At 40.4% G+C, this 22,722-nt stretch overlaps 1 protein-coding gene across 1 annotated transcript in view; it reads right to left on the bottom strand.

Moving 5' to 3' along the window:
- The window catches only part of LOC128662556 (uncharacterized), a 156,314-nt gene that overhangs the window by 30,704 nt on the left and 102,888 nt on the right, over positions 1–22,722 (bottom strand). The window contains exons 5-6 of the mRNA XM_053716350.1: positions 15,770–15,805; positions 7,492–9,193 (exon numbers count right to left, since the gene is read on the bottom strand). Coding sequence (XP_053572325.1) covers positions 7,492–9,193; positions 15,770–15,805 — 1,738 coding nt within the window. The remainder of the gene's footprint in view (positions 1–7,491; positions 9,194–15,769; positions 15,806–22,722) is intronic.

A 22,722-nucleotide genomic window follows, 5' to 3' on the forward strand; every position in this document is an offset into this window, starting at 1 on the left:
AAATCACCTGTACTGTCTAACACGCCTCCCAAACATAGCCCGACACGTCTAACCCTCTATCCGCTATCCCCCCTCACTATCCTAACAATAAAAAATGTATTAACCCCTAAACCGCCGCTCCCGGACCCCGCCGCCACCTAATAAAGTTATTAACCCCTAAACTGCCGCTCCCGGACCCCGCCGCCAGCTATATTAAATCTATAACCACCTAATGTGAGCCCCTACCCCGCTGCCATCTACCTTACCTACCCCCTAAAGTGAGCCCCTACCCCGCCGCCATCTACCTTACCTACCCCCTAAAGTGAGCCCCTTACATCGCCGCCATCTATTTTAAAAATATTAACCCCTAATTTAATCCCCCTACACCGCCGCCACCTATATTAAATTATTTAACCCCTAATTTAATCCCCCTACCCTGCCGCCACCTATATTAAATTATTTAACCCCTAATCTAATCCCCCTACCCCGCCGCCACCTATATTAAATTATTTAACCTCTAATCTAATCCCCCTACCCCGCCGCCACCTATATTAAATTATTTAACCCCTAATCTAATCCCCCTACCCCGCCGCTAGCTATATTAAATTAATTAACCCCTGATCTAATCCCCCTACCCCGCCGCCAGCTATATTAAATTATTTAACCCCTAAAATACTAAACTATCCCTACCACTAAACCTAAGTCTAACCCTACAAATAGCCCTGAAAAGGGATTTTTGTGTGGCATTACCCCAAAGTAAACTGCTCTATTGCCAGCCCTTAAAAGGGCTTTTTGCGGGGCATGCCCCAAAGAAAACTGCTCTTTTACCAGCCCTTAAAAGGGCTTTTGGCGGGGCTTTGTCACAAAGTAAACTGCTCTTTTGCATCTAATCTAAATTCCCCTACACCGCCGCCACCTATATTAAACACATTAACCCCTAATCTAATCCCCTACACCGCCGCCAGCTATATTAAATATATTAACCCTAATTATATTAGGGTTAATATAGTTAATATAGTTATTATATTATATATATATTAAGTATAATAACCCTATCTAACTCTAACATCCCTAACTAAACTCTTATTAAAATAAATCTAATATTAATATTATTAATTAAAATATTCCTATTTAAATCTAAATACTTACCTATAAAATAAACCCTAAAATAGCTACAATGTAATTAATAATTACATTGTAGCTATTTTAGGATTTATATTTATTTTACAGGTAACTTGGTATTTATTTTAACTAGGTACAATAGCTATTAAATAGTTAATAACTATTTAATAGCTACCTAGTTAAAATAATTACCAATTTACCTGTAAAATAAATCCTAACCTAAGTTACAAATACACCTACACTATCAATAAATTAAATAAACTACAACTATCTAAACTAAAATACAATTAAATAAACTAAACTAAATTACAGAAAAAAACAAACACTAAATTACAAAAAATAAAAAAAAAGATTACAAGATTTTTAAGCTAATTACACCTATTCTAAGCCCCCTAATAAAATAATAAAGCCCCCCAAAATAAAAAAAAATTCCCTACCCTATACTAAATTAAAAAAAGTTAGCTCTTTTACCTTACCAGCCCTTAAAAGGGCCTTTTGGGGGGCATGCCCCAAAGAAAACTGCTCTTTTGCCTGAAAAAAAAAAACACAATACCACCCCCAACATTACAACCCACCACCCACATACCCCTAATCTAACCCAAACCCCCCTTAAATAAACCTAACACTACCCCCCTGAAGATCTCCCTACCTTGTATTCACCCAGCCGGGCAGAACTCTTCATCCGATCCGGGCTATGTCTTCAATCAAGCGGCAGTGAAGTCTTCTTCCATCCGGCGATGTCTTCAAGCAAGCGGCAGAGAGTTTTCTTCCATCCGGGCGATGTCTTCAAGCAAGCGGCAGAGAGTCTTCTTCCATCCGGCGATGTCTTCAAGCAAAGCGGCATCTTCAATCTTCTTTCTTCACTCCTCCGCCACGGAGCATCCAACCTCCGGCACGACGACTTCCCGACAAATGAGGTTCCTTTAAATGATGTCATCCAAGATGGTGTCCGTCAAATTCCAATTAGCTGATAGGATTCTATCAGCCAATCGGAATTAAGGTAGAAAAATCTGATTGGCTGATTGAATCAGCCAATCAGATTCAAGTTCAATCCGATTGGGTTAGATTCAAGTTCAATCCGATTTGGGTTAGATTAGGGGTATGTGGGTGGTGGGTTGTAATGTTGGGGGGTGGTATTGTGTTTTTTTTTCAGGCAAAAGAGCAGTTTTCTTTGGGGCATGCCCCACAAAAGGCCCTTTTAAGGGCTGGTAAGGTAAAAGAGCTAACTTTTTTAATTTAGAATAGGGTAGGGATTTTTTTTTTATTTTGGGTGGATTTATTATTTTATTAGGGGGCTTAGAATAGGTGTAATTAGCTTAAAAATCTTGTAATCTTTTTTTATTTTTTGTAATTTAGTGTTTGTTTTTTTTCTGTAATTTAGTTTAGTTTATTTAATTGTATTTTAGTTTAGATATTTGTAGTTTATTTAATTTATTGATAGTGTAGGTGTATTTGTAACTTAGGTTAGGATTTATTTTACAGGTAAATTGGTAATTATTTTAACTAGGTAGCTATTAAATAGTTATTAACTATTTAATAGCTATTGTACCTAGTTAAAATAAATACCAAGTTACCTGTAAAATAAATATAAACCCTAAAATAGCTACAATGTAATTATTAATTACATTGTAGCTATCTTAGGGTTTATTTTATAGGTAAGTATTTAGATTTAAATAGGAATATTTTAATTAATAATATTAATATTAGATTTATTTTAATAAGAGTTTAGTTAGGGATGTTAGAGTTAGATAGGGTTATTATACTTAATATATATATAATATAATAACAATATTAACTATATTAACCCTAATATAATTAGGGTTAATATAGTTAATATAGCTGGCGGCGGTGTAGGGGGATTAGATTAAGGGTTAATGTGTTTAATATAGCTGGCGGCGGTGTAGGGGGATTAGATTAGAGGTTAATACATTTATTATAGGTGGTGGCGGTGTAAGGGGATTTAGATTAGATGCAAAAGAGCAGTTTACTTTGTGACAAAGCCCCGCCAAAAGCCCTTTTAAGGGCTGGTAAAAGAGCAGTTTTCTTTGGGGCATGCCCCGCAAAAAGCCCTTTTAAGGGCTGGCAATAGAGCAGTTTACATTGGGGTAATGCCACGCAAAAAGCCCTTTTTAGGGCTATTTGTAGGGTTAGACTTAGGTATAGTGGTAGGGATAGTTTAGTATTTTAGGGGTTAAATAATTTAATATAGCTGGCGGCGGGGTAGGGGGATTAGATTAGGGGTTAATTAATTTAATATAGCTGGCGGCGGGGTAGGGGGATTAAATTAGGGGTTAATAATTTTAAAATAGATGGCGGCGGGGTAGGAGCTCACTTTAGGGGGTAGGTAAGGTAGATGGCGGCGGTGTAAGGGGCTCACTTTAGTGGCTAGGTAAGGTAGATGGCAGCGGTGTAAGGGGCTCACTTTAGGAGGTAGTTTAATATAGTTGGCGACGGTGTAGGGGGATCACATTAGGGGGTAGTTAATGTAGGTGGCGGCGGGGTCCGGGAGCGGCGGTTTAGGGGTTAAATATTTTATTAGGGATTGCGGCGGGGGATCGCGGTTGACAGGTAGATAGACATTGCGCATGCGTTAGGTGTTAGGTTTTATTTAGCAGATCGTGGTTGACAGGTAGATAGACATTGCGCATGCGTTAGGGAGTTACGGGGAGTTACGGGGCTCCAATAGACAGCGTAAGGCTTACTACGGCTGCTTTTTGTGGCGAGGTGAAAATTGAGTAAGATTTCTCCATTTTCACCACGTAAGTCCTTACGCTGTATATTGGATACCAAACTGCGCTGGTTTGGTATACCTGCCTATGGCCCAAAAAACTACGGGCGACTGCAGAAATATACAAGCGTAACTTCTAGGTTACGCCGTATATAGGATACCAAACCAGCACAAAATTCAGCGTCGCCGGCATTTGCGGGCGACGCTGCATATCGGATCGGGCCCCAGATCTTCAAGAATTGGAAAAGCAAATTTTCACCGTCAATCACAGAAGTAAACAATTATCTTAAAAAGCAATATCTAATTGAACAAGTAGCTACAGACTTAAACTCAGATCAAGAAACAATACTTTTTTTAAAAAAATGGTCTAAATTTATTAAAATATTTTCACCCAGTGAAATTGATTATTTGTTACTTATTTCCCTTCAGAAACACTGAAATGGTCTTGTTAGGTATATGGTAAAAGGTTAAAGACTATCTTTATATACACCCTCTGCAGCTTAAAGGAGATAGAGGGGGAAGATAAAGGGGATGGATGAGAGAGATGAGAGAGGGGGGAATGAGTTACGTTAAAGGGGAATTTTTCTCTTTTCCCCCTTTTGGGGTTTGTTGCCCCCTCCCCTCCCCTTTTTTTTTTTTTTCCTTTTTTGTTTCTTAGTTTATTTTAATGAGATGTATCATTAGTGTTCTGCTAATTACAATCGCCTAGATTTAGAGTTTTGCGTTAGAAGGGGTGCGTTAGCTACGCATGTTTTTTTCCCCCCGCACCTTTTAAACAACGCTGGTATTTAGAGTTCTCAGAAGGGCTGCGTTAGGCTCCAAAAAGGGAGCGTACAGACATATTTACCGCCACTGCAACTCTCAATACCAGCGTTGCTTACGGACGAGGCCAGCTTCAAAAACGTGCTTGTGCACGATTCCCCCATAGGAAACAATGGGGCAGTTTGAGCTGGAAAAAAACCTAACACCTGCAAAAAAGCAGCGTTCAGCTCCTAACGCAGCCCCATTATTTCCTATGGGGAAACACTTCCTAAGTCTGCGCCTAACACCCTAACATGTACCCGAGTCTAAACACCCCTAACCTTACACTTATTAACCCCTAATCTGCCGCCCCCGCTATCGCTGACCCCTGCATATTATTTTTAACCCCTAAACTGCCGATTCGTACACCGCCGCAAACTACATTATCCCTTTGTACCCCTAATCTGCTGCCCCTAACACCGCCGACCCCTATATTATATTTATTAACCCCTAATCTGCCGCCCCCAACGTCGCCGCCACCTACCTCCAATTATTAACCCCTAATCTGCCAACCGGACCTCACCGCTACTATAATAAATGTATTAACCCCTAATCCGCCTCACTCCTGCCTCAAAAACCCTATAATAAATAGTATTAACCCCTAATCTGCCCTCCCTAACATCACCGACACCTAACTTCAAGTATTAACCCCTAATCTGCCGACCGGACCTCGCTGCTACTCTAATAAATGTATTAACCCCTAAAGCTAAGTCTAACCCTAACACTAACACCCCCCTAAGTTAAATATAATTTAAATCTAACGAAATAAAATAAATCTTATTAAATAAATTATTCCTATTTAAAGCTAAATACTTACCTGTAAAATAAACCCTAATATAGCTACAATATAAATAATTATTATATTGTAGCTATTTTAGGATTAATATTTATTTTACAGGCAACTTTGTATTTATTTTAACCAGGTACAATAGCTATTAAATAGTTAATAACTATTTAATAGTTACCTAGTTAAAATAATTACAAAATTACCTGTAAAATAAATCCTAACCTAAGTTACAATTAAACCTAACACTACACTATCAATAAATTAATTAATTAAACTATCTACAATTATCTACAATTAAATCAACTAAACTAAATTAAAAAAACAAAGAGTAGGTGTAATTAGTTTAAAATTCTTGTAATCTTTTTTTATTTTTTGTAATTTAGTGTTTGTTTTTTTTTGTAATTTAGTGTTTTTTTTTTTGTAATTTAGTTTAGTTGATTTAATTGTAGATAATTGTAGATAGTTTATTTAATTAATTTATTGATAGTGTAGTGTTAGGTTTAATTGTAACTTAGGTTAGGATTTATTTTACAGGTAATTTTGTAATTATTGTAACTAGGTAACTATTAAATAGTTATTACATATTTAATAGCTATTGTACCTGGTTAAAATAAATACAAAGTTGCCTGTAAAATTAATATTAATCCTAAAATAGCTACAATATAATTATTATTTATATTGTAGCTATTTTAAGGTTTATTTTACAGGTAAGTATTTAGCTTTAAATAGGAATAATTTATTTAATAAGATTTATTTTAATTCGTTAGATTAAAATTATATTTAATTTAGGGGGGTGTTAGTGTTAGGGTTAGACTTAGCTTTAGGGGTTAATACATTTATTAGAGTAGCGGCGAGGTCCGGTCGGCAGATTAGGGGTTAATACTTGAAGTTAGGTGTCAACGATGTTAGGGAGGGCAGATTAGGGGTTAATACTATTTATTATAGGGTTTTTGAGGCAGGAGTGAGGCGGATTAGGGGTTAATACATTTATTATAGTAGCGGTGAGGTCCGGTCGGCAGATTAGGGGTTAATAATTGTAGGTAGGTAGCGGCGACGTTGGGGGGGGGCAGATTAGGGGGTAATAAATATTATGTAGGGGTCGGCGATGTTAGGGGCAGCAGATTAGGGGTACATAGGGATAATATAGGTTGCGGCGGTGTGCGGTCGGCAGATTAGGGGTTAAAAAAAAATAATAGAGTGGCGGCGATTTGGGGGGGCCTCGGTTTAGGGGTACATAGGTAGTTTATTGGTGTTAGTGTACTTTAGAGCACAGTAGTTAAGAGCTTTATAAACCGGCGTTAGCCCAGAAAGCTCTTAACTCCTGGCTTTTTTCTGCGGCTGGAGTCTTGTCGTTAGAGTTCTAAGGCTCACTTCAGCCAAGACTCTAAATACCGGCGTTAGAAAGATCCCATTGATAAGATAGGATACGCAATTGACGTTAGGGGATCTGCGGTATGGAAAAGTCGCGGCTGGAAAGTGAGCGTTAGACCCTTACCTACAAGACTCTAAATACCAGCGGTAGGCCAAAACCAGCGGTAGGACCCCCTAACGCTGGTTTTGACGGCTAACGCAGAACTCTAAATCTAGGCATAGGTTAATTACCAGTATTGTTGCTACTACATTATAATTAAGAAATTTCCAATGCACCTGGTTAAAGTGGAGAGAAGGAAGCTCAAGTTTAATATTATACAATATATTTTTCAATGATAATGCAATGTTTGTGTTTGTTTTTTTTATTTTGTATGTTAATTTTGTGTGTGAACATTTAACATTGTATTGTTTGACATTTTCTGTGTTTTCATAGTAATATTCCTCCTACTTAAATTGTATCACTGCTCAGGCTACATTGCTGGTAAAAAAAAGATCAATCTATCACTATCTGAATCATGGAAGAAAAATTTTGGGTTTCATGTCCCTTTAATGGAAATCCACATAAATTTACACTAAATATCTGGCAACAAATGAAAAAATAAGAATAAAAAAAACATTTAAAGTGAGTAACCCTCGCTATATTTTTATGTAATATTTGTACAAACAGCAGTTTAAAAAAAAAGTATACGAAATTCACACTTACCGGACATCTCTAGAGTTTATAATTGTGCTTTCTAGTTGCTGTAACTTCTCATCTCCTAATTCACATAGAGATAAATCAAACGTATCCAGTTGTAAAACGCGTGAGCTGTACTGCAGTGCTTGTATGTCTAAGGAATTAAGTGATTTGCATAATAAAGATAATGACCGTCCTGGCAAGTCTTCTATAAGGGAATTATTATGAATTTCATAAAGATAATGACAAAAGTTTAATGTATATTGAGGCAGATTTGATCTAAACAAAATGATCATCTTGAGTAAGTCAGGGCTTACGTCCATCTCTTGCAGATTATCAATGTCTCTGAATCCCAGGAGGCCAAAAAAAAATCTCAGAAATTTCTGTAATGTTTCATTGTTTATTTGAGGCATTTTCACTGTGATAAATCTGTGAGCTGGTTGTGCTGGGATTCTGCCATTAAACCAAGAAATAAGACTTTCCATAATATCTTTAGGATCTTGTAGTTCCCACACACAGTATAGAGCAGCAAACATGTCTCTGAAACTTGCGTGACGATACTCCAACACCTCCTTACTGGTGGGCGGTTTAAAGAAGAACTTACATAAATTATCAGTTAGTAATTGTGTATGTGCACAGCCTTCTCCAAGATCTGACTTGTTTATATATTTGCCATCATCTATGAGATTCTCATAGGAAAGTTTGGCCAGGTTATAAATACATCTTTTAATGTTTGCTGAAAGGGGTGTATTTGTATCTCCCTTAATGCAACATCTTGTGTCCTCTTCTGAGTTTATTTCAGACATAATATTGTTTAAGCAACATTTCAACAAACTCATCATCATCCTGCTGGGAGTAAATATCTTTTCTTTGTATTCAGGTAACATTTTATACTTGAATAGTTCACATAATGCAGAGCTCAGAAGGGGAATTGAGGCCAAACTGGACAAGTTATGCTCTTTTATAAAGGTAAAAACAGACTGAGAGATCTCATCACCTGAACAGAACTTGTTGCAGTATTGTTTGACCTGCTCTTCAGAAAACTCTTGCATTATAAATATCTCATCAAAATACATACTGATAGAGTCCAAGCTACTGACAACAGAGGTCACCAGAACATCAGTGTTAGGAAGAAGATCTTTGAATAAAATGTTTATAATCAGACTCTCTATATCAAATGCAGTATCATGGTCAATGTGTTTCACTTTGTGATTTGGTTTCCCCAGCAGATTCATCTCATCCAAACCATCCAATATAATGAGAAGTCTGTCTGACTGTAGAAGCTGTGGAAGAGCAGGTTTCAGCTCCTTACACTTGTTCCCCAGAAGCTCATTGACACTTATTGGGTTTATTATGGATTTTAACTCAGCAGCAGTAAAATAAATGACACATTCATAGAACAGCTCTGTGTCTCTGAAAACCCATTTCTTCTGCAGCCCTTTAGTGAAGCAGCTCTTTCCTATTCCAGCTTCTCCTGCTATCAGCATCCTCCGGGCGGTAAACATCATATTTCCCTTAGTGAATAGTAATTCTGATGGTATAACATCTATTTTATCTTGTGATTTATTACTGAGCGATGAGTCTTTAGAGTTAGTGCATTGGCTCCTCCACTCCGGAAGTATGAGAGTTCGGGGTAAACAGTCATCTGAACCATCTTGTCCATGTGATACTGATTTACAGCACGGCTTGGATGCTTTCTGAATAAATTCTCTGTATTGTTCAATCATATCTGCAAAAGTTTAAAAATATATTTCTATCTTTTTATTAGTTAAAAAAAACACACAAATTATATATATATATATATATATATATATATATATATATATAACCAATAGAGAATGTCACATATGGGCTGTAGGGGGTTAATGATAGGGACAGCATTGCTTAGTTTATTTATAGTGGGGAATGTGCAAAATACACAAAATCATCATTGGTGGGTTGTATAAGTGGTGGTTAATCTACAGGGGGCATAAGGATGGTGGTCAGTGGTAGTTATGGTTAAACTGCAGTTGGGAGAATTAGATAAGCAGTGGTCAGTTACAATTTGGCAGAAGGTAAACTTAATGTAGACGATAATTCCTGTCTGATCTTTAACACTGAGTTTTTTTCTACCTAAAAACAGTTTAAGGCCATATGAGATATAATATAACCCATACCATCACTATTATATGTTATTGGTTTAGGGATTATCTTCTCCCAGACCCCCAGATTAGAGGCTGGAAAGGAAGCATAGCTTTAAACTTGACAGAAAGAAAAAATGGTGCCCCCAGCTGGCTGCACACCTTAGGCATAAATAGAAATGCATTGGAGCCGTTTGCAGTTAAAGGGACATAAAAAACACGTTTTTCCTTTCATGATTCAGACAGAGCATACAATTTTAAACAACTTTCCAATTTACCTCTATTATTTAATTTGCTTCCTTCTCTTGTTATCCTTTGCTGAAAGGTTTATCTAGGTAAGCTCAAAAGCAACAGAGAACCTAGGTTTTAGCTGCTGATTGTTAGATGCATATAGATAGACATTTTCATTGGCTCACCTATGTGTTCAATTAGAAACCATTAGTGCATTGCTCCTCTTTCAACAAACAATACCAAGAGAAAGAAGCAAATTTGATAATAGAAGTAAACTGGAAAGTTGTTTAAAATTGTATGTGCTACATAAATTATCATATTTAATAATGGTTTTAACTATGTATTTACTGCAAACATTTCACATTCCAATGTTCTGCATGTAGGGGAATAGGTTTTAAGTATTTTAAAATAGATATTCCTATATATACGTATATCCTATAATATAAAAGGCCAAGTGTCTTTGTCCGAAGCTGTCATGCGCAGTAGAGACAGCACAAGGACAAACACACCTGGCCTTACCTGACATGCTGTTTGGGGCGAAAGTGGGAGCGTGGCTGGGCGTGGGCGTATCGGAGTGTGGAAGTGGTCAGGCATGGCCGGACATGGTCAGGGGCGTGGTGAGCGCAAGAGAGAGGGTAGAGAAATAGAAAGAGAGGGGAGAGACAAAAATAGATAGGAAAGTGCTAAAGAGAGGGAGAAGAGCAGAAGAGAGGGGAAAGAGCAAAATAGAGGGAATAGAGAGAAAAAGAGGGGGGAGAGAGAGAGCAAAAGAGAGGGGGAGAGAGAAAATAAGGGGGGGAAAGAGCAAAAGAAGAGAGGGGGAGAGAGAGCAAAAGAGAGGGATGGAGAGAGAGCATAGAGAGGGGAAAGAGCAAAAGAGATTGGGGAGAGAGAGCAATAGAGAGGGGGGAGAGAGAGCAATAGAGAGGGGGAGAGAGAGCAATAGAGAGGGGGAGAAAGAGAAAAAAGAGGGGGAGAGAGAGAAAAAGAGAGGGGGAGAGAGAAAAAGAGAGGGGGAGAGCAATAGAGAGGAATGGAGAGAGAGCAAAAAAAGGGGAGAGAGACAGAGCAAAAGAGAGGGGGAGAGTGAGAGAGTGCAGAAGAGAGGGGGGGAGAGAGAGTGCAAAAGAGAGAGAGAGAACGCAAAAGAGAGGGGGGAGAAAGAGAGCGCAAAAGAGAGGGATGGAGAGAGAGCATAGAGAGGGGAAAGAGCAAAAGAGATTGGGGAGAGAGAGCAATAGAGAGGGGGGAGAGAGAGCAATAGAGAGGGGGAGAGAGAGCAATAGAGAGGGGGGAGAGAGAGCAATAGAGAGGGGGAGAGAGAGCAATAGAGAGGGGGAGAGAGAGAAAAAAGAGGGGGAGAGAGAGAAAAAGAGAGGGGGAGAGAGAAAAAGAGAGGGGGAGAGAGAAAAAGAGAGGGGGAGAGAGAGCAATAGAGAGGGATGGAGAGAGAGCAAAAAAAGGGGAGAGAGACAGAGCAAAAGAGAGAGGGGAGTGAGAGAGTGCAGAAGAGAGGGGGGAGAGAGAGTGCAAAAGAGAGAGAGAGAACGCAAAAGAGAGGGGGGAGAAAGAGAGCACAAAAGAGAGGGGGGAGAGAGAGCGCAAAAGAGAGGGGGGAGAGAGAGCAAAAAAAAGGGGGGAAGAGAAAGCAAAAGAGAGGGGGAGAGAGGGAGCAAAAGAGAGAGGGGGAGAGAGAGAGCAAAAGAGAGGTGGAGTGAGAGAGAGCGCAAAAGAGAGGGGGAGAGAGAGCAAAAGAGAGGGAGGAGAGAGAGAGCAAAAGAGAGGTGGAGCGAGAGAGCGTGCAAAAAAGAGGGGAAAGAGGGTGGGACCGCTATACTGCAAAAAATGGCCCGTGTAAACGGGCTTTAGGACTAGTATATATGTATGTGTATATATCTATCTGTCTCTGTCTCTACTATACCATCATATATACTGTATGTAGAAATATGTATTTATGAATAAATAGAACATATTCTGCTATTTGAAGAACATTGGAATGTAAAAAATTCATATTTTCATGTCGGGTTAGCACACAAGAATATGCGATCGGGTTTGCGTGCGAGTAGGAGTTTTTTCCCCATATTTTTTGCTCCATTGACTTCTATGGTGGGAATAGGTTATAGTGTGAGCGATATTGTAAGTTCGGCTTTTTACACTCGCCAGGTTAGAACGAGCTATAACTTTTTACTTTCAACTTGTAATATGAGCACAACCTGATGAGCGCAAAAAGCTTACTTCTAGCGCAGCTAACATTCGAGCAGGAGGGTTAAATAGTGCTTTAATATGGCTCTACTGTATATGTGTGTGTAAAAGTCTGTCTCAACAAGGCAGCATTTTTTTTACAGTGTCAAGCCGGGGCTGTTAGGTAAGTTCCACTCTTGCCGACGATCATTTAGCTTCCAATCTCTTCAATGTACGTTTCGCTATTAAATCATAGTATTTTTCAAGGAGACTTGGTCACATCCGTTCTACATTTTTAAAGTGCTCAATCCATAATAATTGTTTTCTTTACCTGCTTGTGTTCGAACTTCATGCGAGTGCTATGTTTGGAGTATCAGGCGGCTATCTCTTCTTGAACTCCTGACACAGATTACACACTAGAATTCACAGTGCACAAACCAGCCTCTGAACGCCCAATTAACCAACACACCGCTGCAAAGAGGAAACACTTCCTTCTTGTGACAGTTACAGTGATCATGCATGGTGGGAATGAATTGGCCTATTTTCTTCAGTGACGATTGGTCAGACCTGCTTCTGGGTGCTCAGCTCCATAAGAGGAAAGCATATCCCTGTCTCCCCCTTAAACTGCTTCCCTTGATGAATATATTTAAGAAAACTTGCAACAGAGATTTATCAGACCTTCATCTTCTCCATCTGGAGCAGGCTACTTCTTTGTGTCAGGCCATGCATGGATTACAGAACACTGAACCAAATCATGATGAAAGCCATTATCCACAAAGAACAGATTATTTTGTGGTCTTTAACTATTGTTTATTGTAAAGACTCCAAACAGCACAAAAACACATACCTCATACTTTGAAACCTCCGTCCGGCATACTTTTTGTTCCTGAACACCTTTGAAAATACATTCTGTAGTGTGCGCATGATTCTGTAATCTCTGGACATCCAGAAATCACGGCTACTTTAAAGCAGTTACAAACCCAATTTTTGTGGCCTACCCTACTTAAAGACACCCAGTCTTATGTATCAGCCTGTTAGATTGTGCTGCCAATAAGCCCTTTAAACAGTTTCTCAGGGGCTACTCAGGCCTTCACCCATACCCCATTGTCCTTGGACACATATTACTATGGACTTTGTAACTGACATTTTCCCACATGGATCATTTCACATCCTTACCAAACTAACCTTCTGCTCAAGAATTGTCTTATCTTTTTATTCAGCACTTTATACATCTACATAGATTTACTGATAATATTGTTGTTCATCAAGAAATGTAATTTGTCTCTAGATTCTGGTCTACCCTCTGTAAAAGGTTGGGGACTGCTGCTTATTACCCTCAAATTGATAGGCTAACAGAACGTACCAATCAAAAACTAGAAGCATAAAGTGTTGAAAGTGGTGGCGCTGTGTCACCTCCAGGGAACCAAGCTGCCCACATCCTCTGAGTCAACCTTGTAGCTTTCACCTCCAACATAAAAGAGCTTACAACAGTGTAGCAGATTTCAGACAATGTGGTAGGCACACAAACTGGTTATAATCAAAAGATTGCAGTTAAAATAAGCATTTTATTAAAATCACCACAAAGGTGTCTTCAGGTGAAGCTTCAAGTTTTTTATAAAATACAGCTGAACGCATTTCGGCTAAAAGAAGCCTTTATCAAGATCATAAAGTTAAAACAATTTCTGGAACAAATGGTTCCCTGGAGGTGACACAGCGTCGACGCTTTCAACACTTTCTGCTTCTATACACGGTTTGGGAGAACCGGGGCTGGCAGCGAGCACCTGAAGGGAAGTGCTAACATTTCTTCATACTTTATCCTTTCAAAAACTAGAAGCATACCTTAGTGCTTACATATCTACCCTCCAAGATAACTAGTTATCACTGTTGACTCTACCCAAATTAGCTCATAATTCTGGTTGGCATGCTTGTCTTCAGACTACTCCCTTTTATACAGCTCTAGGATATACTCTGAGAACTTTTACAGCTTACTGTAGCTCCTCAGGAGTACCGGCTGCTGATAATACAGTTTCCATGCAATAAAAGATTAATAACATATTCAACATATCCTATCTTGGCCATCATGTAGGTACCAACATTTTGTTGATTGCAAACATTGGGTATGTCCCAATCTCCATCCTGGTGATCATGTATGGTTGTCTACCCATAATATTAATTTACAACAACCCTCCACTAAACTAAGTCCATATTTTGACAGTCCCATCCATATTCTCAGAAAGGTGAGTCCTGTTACCTATCATTTGCAACTTCCACCAGCTATGAAAGCTAAGCCTGTCTTTCATGTTTCCTTGTTAAAACCAGCAGTAATTAATCATTTTACTTGATGAGTCCACTGTCCTGCTCTGGTTTTTGTAGACGGCCACCTTGAGTTTTAAGTTTCACATGCTCTCGATTCTAAACAACTTTATCATGTTATCGAGTAGAAAGGCTCTCCATCACTGAGTGTTCCTGGGTTGCCACTCCTGAACTTCATGCCCCTTGCTAGTGAGCTCCTTGCATCTGACTCATCCGTTTAAGCCACATTGACCCCCCCTGTGTGAGTCCTTGAAGGAACACATATCTGTCACAGTTTTCTATTGACATATTTGTTTTTGCATCAATATTGACACTGCCTAGTTACTGCACGCACTGCAACATTTTTGTGTGCTAGTATTCACGTAATTTTTCTCACGTTATGGCTTTTGGTGGATTTTTTTTACACATCATACTATTTAATGACTCCTCTGGTGTCCATCTATGCCCATTTGTGAACTCTTCTCGGTGTGTTTGATTCTCACTTACTTTGTATTTGCTGCTGCAGAACTTCTGCCTGCCTCATTACTATCCTTTTTGCCTATCATTTTCATACCTTTTTGACCTGCAGTTTCTACCTTGGCCTGTTACCATTAATCTTCAGCCTCCTGATTTTGTGCCTCTGTTGCCTGCAAGTCTACTGTTCTTTGGCCTGTCTTCACAATCCTTTTGCCTGCTGCCGTGTATCTGAACCTGCCTGTACTGTGCACCAACCTTGTCTTCCTGACTATTCTTCTGCTTGTCCCAAACTCATCTGTGGAGAGACTCTAACAATCTAGTGTCATCCTTAGTACTATCCAGTGAGTTGGGGAAGTGTGTTACTGTTCACTACTCAGCCCTGGGTCTTTGTCTAGATGGACATTGTAAGCCTTACATATAATGGCCAAGTGTGTTTGTTGGGTTAAATATTTCACTATTTTAATTGATTGAGCAGTAAGCATTTGTATCTGTTTGGTGACGTTGCATTCTAATCTCATCCAATATGAGGTTGGGTCATTTCTGTGTGTGCAAAACAAATGTTACTTTTGGGGGTACTTGGTAATAAGTCGAACAGTGTTGTCCGTGGTTTATCAAGTCCTTTTAGCTGTTAAATTTAAAAAGTTAAAAATGACCCCGTAAAAGTATAGAGAATGTAGTTTGTTTAGAAAAACAGGACTGGCACAAGTTAAATATAGGGCCATTTTTCACTGAAGCGATAATAAAAAATGTTCTACCAATAAATAATGAAAGTGAATTATTGTGATTGTATCTATATCAAAGTGCAGATATGAAGTTGTTAACATGCTGGTAATTATGATAGACTGTGATCATCCCCATAATCATTAATGTTTGCTAATTTACTTACACAAGGACCACATTTTAAAAAGATCTGTATAATACTTAATAACCTCATATTGTAGTTACAAGATTTATATACAAACTCAAGATGACAATATATAAGTGAAGCAAACACAAATATTTACCTTTAGGATCATAGTTCCCAAGTAATGGCTCCAACTCTGTTAAAAAAACAACAATAAAATGATTAGGTTGCATACATTGATGACCATTATTGCTATAAGTTAAGCAATTAAATATGTAAAATATGCTGATGATAATGATAATGATGCATTAGTGTAAGTAGAATATTTATTTGGTCTCTGAAAATGCTAATATAGAGAGAATTAAAGGACCACTAAGTACAATAGGATCGTACTTAGTAACTAACAACTATACAATAAAACAGCAATAGCAGTTCATTTGAATTTGAAATGAGCAGTAGAATATTTTCTGGCAAATTTCAAACAGGTAGATTATGAGTTATGCGCACTAGAGGGTATTTAACGAAGCAACAAAAGTTGCGTTATTTCACCCTCTATAGTGCAGCCATTACAAGTTTTGAAACAGCCGGCTTTGTGCGTGGGATATGGTTGCGTTGAGCTCCATAACACACAAAATAGAAGCACTGTTTTGACGTGCTCGTGCGCGCTTTCCCCATAGACATCAATGGGGAGAGAGTGTCAGAAAAAAAACCTGCGATCGCTGAATGAAAAGCTCCATAAAGCAGCCCCATTGATGTCTATGAGGGAAAAAAAGATATGTTTAAACCTAACACCCTAACATAAACTTCACGTCTGAACACCCCTAATCTGCCGCCCCTGACATCGCCGACACCTACATAATGTTATTAACCCCTAATCTGTTGCTCCCGACATCGCCACCATCAAAATAAATCTATTAACCCCTAATGTGCAGCTCCCGATATCGCCACTACTATACTAAAGTTATTAACCCCTAAACCTCTGGCCTCCCACATCACTACAACAAAATAAACCTATTAACCCCTAAGCCGCCAGACCCCCACATCGCAACAACCTAAATGAAACTATATTAACCCCTATACCTAACCCTAACGTAACCCTAACCGTAACCCTAACCATAACACCCCCTAACTTTAACATAATTAAAATAAAGCTAAATTAAAGTTAGTAATTAACTAAATAATACATATTTTAAACTAAATACATACTTACCTGTGAAATAAAACCTAAGCTAGCTACAATATAACTAATACTTATATTGTATCTAGCTTAGGTTTTATTTTTATTTCACAGGTAAGTTTGTATTTTTTTTAACTAGGTAGAATAGTTACTATGTATGCAGCAACCGGGAAGCGCTCAAACATTCAAACACTAACTGTGAGTAAAGTCCCCGACGATCAGTGCACTTTAAGTAGTCAGACACACCCCCTTGACGTAGTGGTGACGTGTTCTCAGAATACTCAGCTGTCCTGGTGCGGAGAAAAGAGCGCTTCCATCCACGCTCAATTAATAGAACAACACCAACAATCAGCGCACCCAGTAAAGCTGAGAGAAGCAAACAATGGTAAGCAGTGAACTACCTGTTTATTGTTTAGCACAAACAAATGCTCAATATAATAGGTAAATATCCATACAATGCCAAAACAGGTAAAAAAGGCATAAGTGGTAAGTGACAGGCAAAATTAGGCAGGAAAAATTAGGTCAGACGCGTTTCCTATGTCATAAGCATATGTCATGGTCACTGAGGAAAAATATGCTTATGACATAGGAAACGCGTCTGACCTAATTTTTCCTGCCTAATTTTGCCTGTCACTTACCACTTATGCCTTTTTTACCTGTTTTGGCATTGTATGGATATTTACCTATTATATTGAGCATTTGATTGTGCTAAACAATAAACAGGTAGTTCACTGCTTACCATTGTTTGCTTCTCTCAGCTTTACTGGGTGCGCTGATTGTTGGTGTTGTTAGAATAGTTACTAAATAGTTATTAACTATTTACTAACTACCTAGTTAAAATAAATCCAAACTTACCTGTGAAATAAAACCTAAGCTGCCTTACACTAAGAGGCCTACTTATCAAGCCGTCAACTTACTTGCATTCAACGGCACCAATACACTCGATTGACATTGCCTAACATCGTGGCCGTGGACCTGAATACTCTCTCCATATTTATATAAAAAGCTGTCAAAAAGCCGCGCACCAAGTACGGAGCGATGAGCAGCGGACTGTTGTTAACTAACAGTCATCAATCTCGCTGCTATTCGGCATTTTCCCAGCTTTATTTGTATACTGCCACTATTCTAAACTGTTTAACCCCTATCCCGCTGCTCCCCGACCCTCAGCAACTAAATAAAGTTATTAACCCCTATCCCTCTGCTCCCAGAGCCCACTGCAACTCTAATAAATGTATTAACCCCTATTCCGTATTAACCCCTATTTAATTTAATGTGTAGTTTAATGTAATTTTAGTATAACAGTTAGGGTAGGTTAATTATTAGTTTAATATAGTTTATTTTAATTCTAAAGGTAAGTTTTAATTTATTATAAGATAGTGATGAGTTAATATTTAATGTAAAGTTAGCGGCTTGTTAGGTTTAGGGGTTAATAGGTTAATTTAGTTTATGGCGATGTGGGGGGCTGGCGGTTTAGGGGTTAATAGGTTTAGTAAGTGGTATTGATGTGGGAGGCCAGGGGTTTAGGGGTTAATAACTTTATTTAGTTGCGGTGGGCTCCGGGAGCGGCAGGATCAGGGTTAATACATTTATGTAGATGGCAGCAGTGTCAGGGTGACAGATTAGGGCCTCTAGTTATGAAAGTCTGGTGGACCTGATCCGCCAGTGCGGATCAGGTCCACCAGACTTCGCTGAATACGTTGAGCAATACGCTCGCCGTATTCATCATTGCACCAGCAGCTCACAAGAGCTGCTGTTGCAACGCCGTCCCCTGCAGACTCGTGGCCAATAGGCCGCCAGCAGGGGGGTGTCAATCAACCCGATCGTACTCCATCGGGTTGTATTATTGCGATGTCTGTCCGCCTGCTCAGAGCAGGCGGACAGGTTATGGAGCAGCGGTCTATGTGACCGCTGCTTCATAACTGCTGTTTCTGGCGAGTCTGATGACTCGCCAGAAACACGGGGCATCAAGCTCCATACGGAGCTTGATACATATGCCCCTAGGGGTTAATAAGTGTAATGTAGGTGGCGGCGGTGTAGGGGGTGGCAGATTAGGGGTGTTTAAACTCGGGGTACATGTTAGGGTGTTAGGTGTAAACATAACTTTTATTCTCCTATAGGAATCAATGGGATATCGGGCAGCAGCGAACATGAGCCTTCGCTGCTTTCAGACTCCCATTGATTCCTATGGCATCCGCCGCTCCAGGGCGGCGAACTGAAAAGCAGGTACTCTGGGCCGGAATAGTGACGAGTGTACCTGTTAGATATTTGTTAACAAGCAAAAATAGTCAGATAGTACCAAATTTGCATTCGGAACATCTGCAATGATGTAAGCATTGATCTGTGTCAGACTGAGACCGGCGGATCTTATGTTACGTCACATATTTTAATTTTTGCCGGTCTGTAGGCTTTGATAAATGAGGCGAATGCGGAATTCCAGCGTATTTGCGGTTGACAGCTTGATAAATAGGCCTCTAAAACTTAACATTACAAAAAATAAAAACCACTAAAATTACAAAAAAAAACACTAAAATTACAAAAAAAACAACCTACAATTACAAAAAAATAACAAACAAAATTATCCAAAACAATAAAAATTATTCCTATTCTAATACCCTTTAAAAAAAAAAAAAAAAAACACCCCAAAATAAAAAACCCTAATCTATAATAAACTACCAAGGGCCCTTAAAAGGGCCTTTTGTAGGGCATTGCCCTAAAGATATCAGTTCTTTTTCTACAAAAGAAAAACAAACACCCCCTAACAGTATACAAACACCCACCCCCCAAACCCACAAAATAAAAATAAAGTAAAACCTAATCTACACATTGCCCTGAAAAGGCCATTTGTATGGGCATTGCCCTTAAAAGGGTATTCAGCTCTTTTGCTGCCCATTAAAAATTAAAAATGGCTATTCTAAAAAGAAAATCCCACCCCAAACGAAAAAAAAACATTACACAAAATAATAAACAAATTATCCAAAATAATAACAATTATTCTATTCTAATACCCATTTTAAAAAAAACACACAAAATAAAAAACTAATCTACCAATAGCCCTTAGCTCTTTTACCTGAAAAAAATACAAAGACCCACTAACATTACAACCCCCCACTCCCCAATCCCACAAAATAAAATAAAACTATCTAAAAAAAACTAATATACCCTTTGCCCTGAAAAGGGCATTTGTATGGGTATCACCCATAAAAGGGCGTTTAGCTCTTATAAGAAAAGCCCAAACCCTAAACTAAAAAAAAAACCCACCCAAAAAAACCTTTAAAAAACCTAACACTAACCCCTCTTTAGGTACTCACAGTTTCTGAAGTCCCGCTTAAAGGATCTTCATCCCGGCGGCATCTTCTATCTACATCCTAGCAGCATTTACTATCTTCGTCCTGGCGGCGCGGAGCGGGTCCATCCTGAAGACATCCGGCACGGAGCATACTCTTCATGCGGTCGCCGCCATATACTGAATCTTTAATGCAAGGTACACAATTGCATTCCTATTGGCTGATTTGATTTTGGAAATTCAAATCAGCCAATAGGTTGAGAGCTACTGAAATTCTATTGGCTATTCAAAACAGCCAATAGGATGAGAGCTTCTGAAATCCTATTGGCTGTTCAAATCAGCCAATAGAATGTCAGTAGCTCTCATCCTATTGGCTGATTTGAACAGCCAATAGGATTTCAGTAGCTCTCATCCTATTTGACTGATTTGAATCAGCCAATAGGAATGCAAGGGACGCCATTTTGAATCGCGTACCTTGCATTGAAGATTCAGTATACGGCAGCGACCGTATGAAGAGGATGCTCCGCGCCAGATGTCTTCAGGATGGACCCTCTCCGCGCCGCCAGGATGAAGATCCTTCAAGCGGAACTTCAGCAACTGTGAGTACCTAAAGAGGGGTTAGTGTTTTTTGGGTGTTTTTTTTTTTAGTTTAGGGTTTGGGCTTTTCTTGAAAGAGTTAAATGCCCTTTTCAGGGCAATGCAAAAGAGCTAAATGCCCTTTTAAGGGCAATGCCCATACAAATGCCCTTTTCAAGGCAATGGATAGCTTAGGTTTTTGTTAGAGTTAGTTTTTTATTTTTATTTTGGGGGTTTGGTTGGGTGGTGGGTTCTATTGTTGGGGGGTCTTTGTATTTTTTTTTACAGGTAAAAGAGCTGTTTAACTTAGGGCAATGCACTGCAAAAGGCCCTTTTAAGGGATATTGGTAGTTTATTGTAGGCTTTTTTTTGTAGGGTCTTTTTATTTTGGGTAGGCTTTTTTATCTTTATAGGGCTATTAGATTAGGTGTAATTCTTTTTTATTTTTGATAATTTTTTTTTTTTTTTGTAATATAGTGTTTGTTATCCTATATTATAAAAGGCCAAGTGTGTTTGTCTGAAGCCGTCATGCGCAGTAGAGACTGTGCGCGGACAAACACACTTGGCCTTAATCATTGTCGGCTTGGAGAGGTGAGTGACAGCTGTGAGATAGGGAGCGCGAGGTACACAGCATACAAGCAGCTGTGAGATAGGGAGCACGAGGTACACAAACAGCTGTGAGGTCTGGGGAGCGCGAGGTAAGCTGATTGAAACAGCCTGTGGCAAGAGATATGGAGCGCGAGCTACTCAACAGCTGTGAGGTCTGCCGCGTGAGAAGCAGCCACGCGCTCCCCAGACCTCACAGCTGTTTGTGGCCGATGGGAGCGTTGCGATGGGGGCGTGGCCGGGCGTCATGAGGGGCGTGGCCGGACGGGTGTCACCGTGATGGGGCGTGGCCGGGCGGGGTCCCGAGAGGCAAAGGCTTTCAATGAAGACAGAGCCAGAGAGGGAGCAGGAGAGGGGGGGAGATGGGCCAAAGAGGGGGGGAGAAGGGCCAAAGAGGGGGGAGAAGGGCCAAAGAGGGGGGAGAGAGACAGCCAAAGAGGAAAGAGAGCCAAAGAGGAGAGAGAGCCAAAGAGGAAAGAGAGCCAAAGAGGAAAGAGAGCCAAAGAGGAGAGAGAGCCAAAGAGGGGGGAGAGAGAGCCAATGAGGGGGGAGAGAGAGCCAAAGAGGGGGGGGAGAGCCAAAGAGGGGGGGGGGGGAGTCAAAGGGGGGGAGAGCCAAAGAGGGGGGAGAGAGAGAGCCAAAGAGGGGGGAGAGAGAGCCAAAGAGGGGGGAGAGAGAGCCAAAAAGGAGAGAGAGCCAAAGAGGGGGGAGAGAGAGAGCTAAAGAGGGGGGAGAGAGAGCCAAAGAGGGGGGGGGGGAGAGCCAAAGAGGGGGGAGAGAGCCAAAGGGGGGGGGGAGAGCCAAAGGGGGGGGAGAGAGCCAAAGGGGGGGAGAGAGCTAAAGGGGGGAGAGCCAAAGAGGGGGGAGAGAGAGAGCCAAAGAGGAAAGAGAGCCAAAGAGGAGAGAGAGCAAAAGAGGGGAGAGAGCCAAAGAGGGGGGAGAGAGAGCCAAAGAGGGAGGGGCAGAGCCAAAGAGGGGGGGGGAGAGCCAAATAGGGGGGGAGAGCCAAATAGGGGGGGGGAGAGAGCCAAAGAGGGGGGGAGAGAGCCAAAGAGGGGGGGATAGTGCCAAAGAGGGGGGAGAGAACCAAAGAGGGGAGAGAGAGAGCAAAAGAGGGGGGGGGAAAGCCAAAGAGGGGGGGGGAGAGCCAAAGGGGGGGAGCCAAAGGGGAGGGGAGAGCCAAAGAGGGGGGAGAGAGAGAGCCAAAGAGGAAAGAGAGCCAAAGAGGAGAGAGAGCAAAAGAGGGGAGAGAGCTAAAGAAGGGGGAGAAAGAGCCAAAGAGGGGGGGAGAGAGCCAAAGAGGGGGGGGAGAGCCAAAGGGGGGAGAGAGCCAAAGGGGGGGGGAGCCAAAGGGGGGGTGGGGGAGAGCCAAAGGGGGGGTGGAGCCAAAGGGGGGGGAGAGCCAAAGAGGGGGGAGAGAGAGAGCCAAAGCGGGGGGAGAGAGAGAGCCAAAGAGGAAAGAGAACCAAAG

Source organism: Bombina bombina, chromosome 6, assembly GCF_027579735.1.
Source record: "Bombina bombina isolate aBomBom1 chromosome 6, aBomBom1.pri, whole genome shotgun sequence".
In the NCBI taxonomy this organism is placed as follows: domain Eukaryota; kingdom Metazoa; phylum Chordata; class Amphibia; order Anura; family Bombinatoridae; genus Bombina; species Bombina bombina.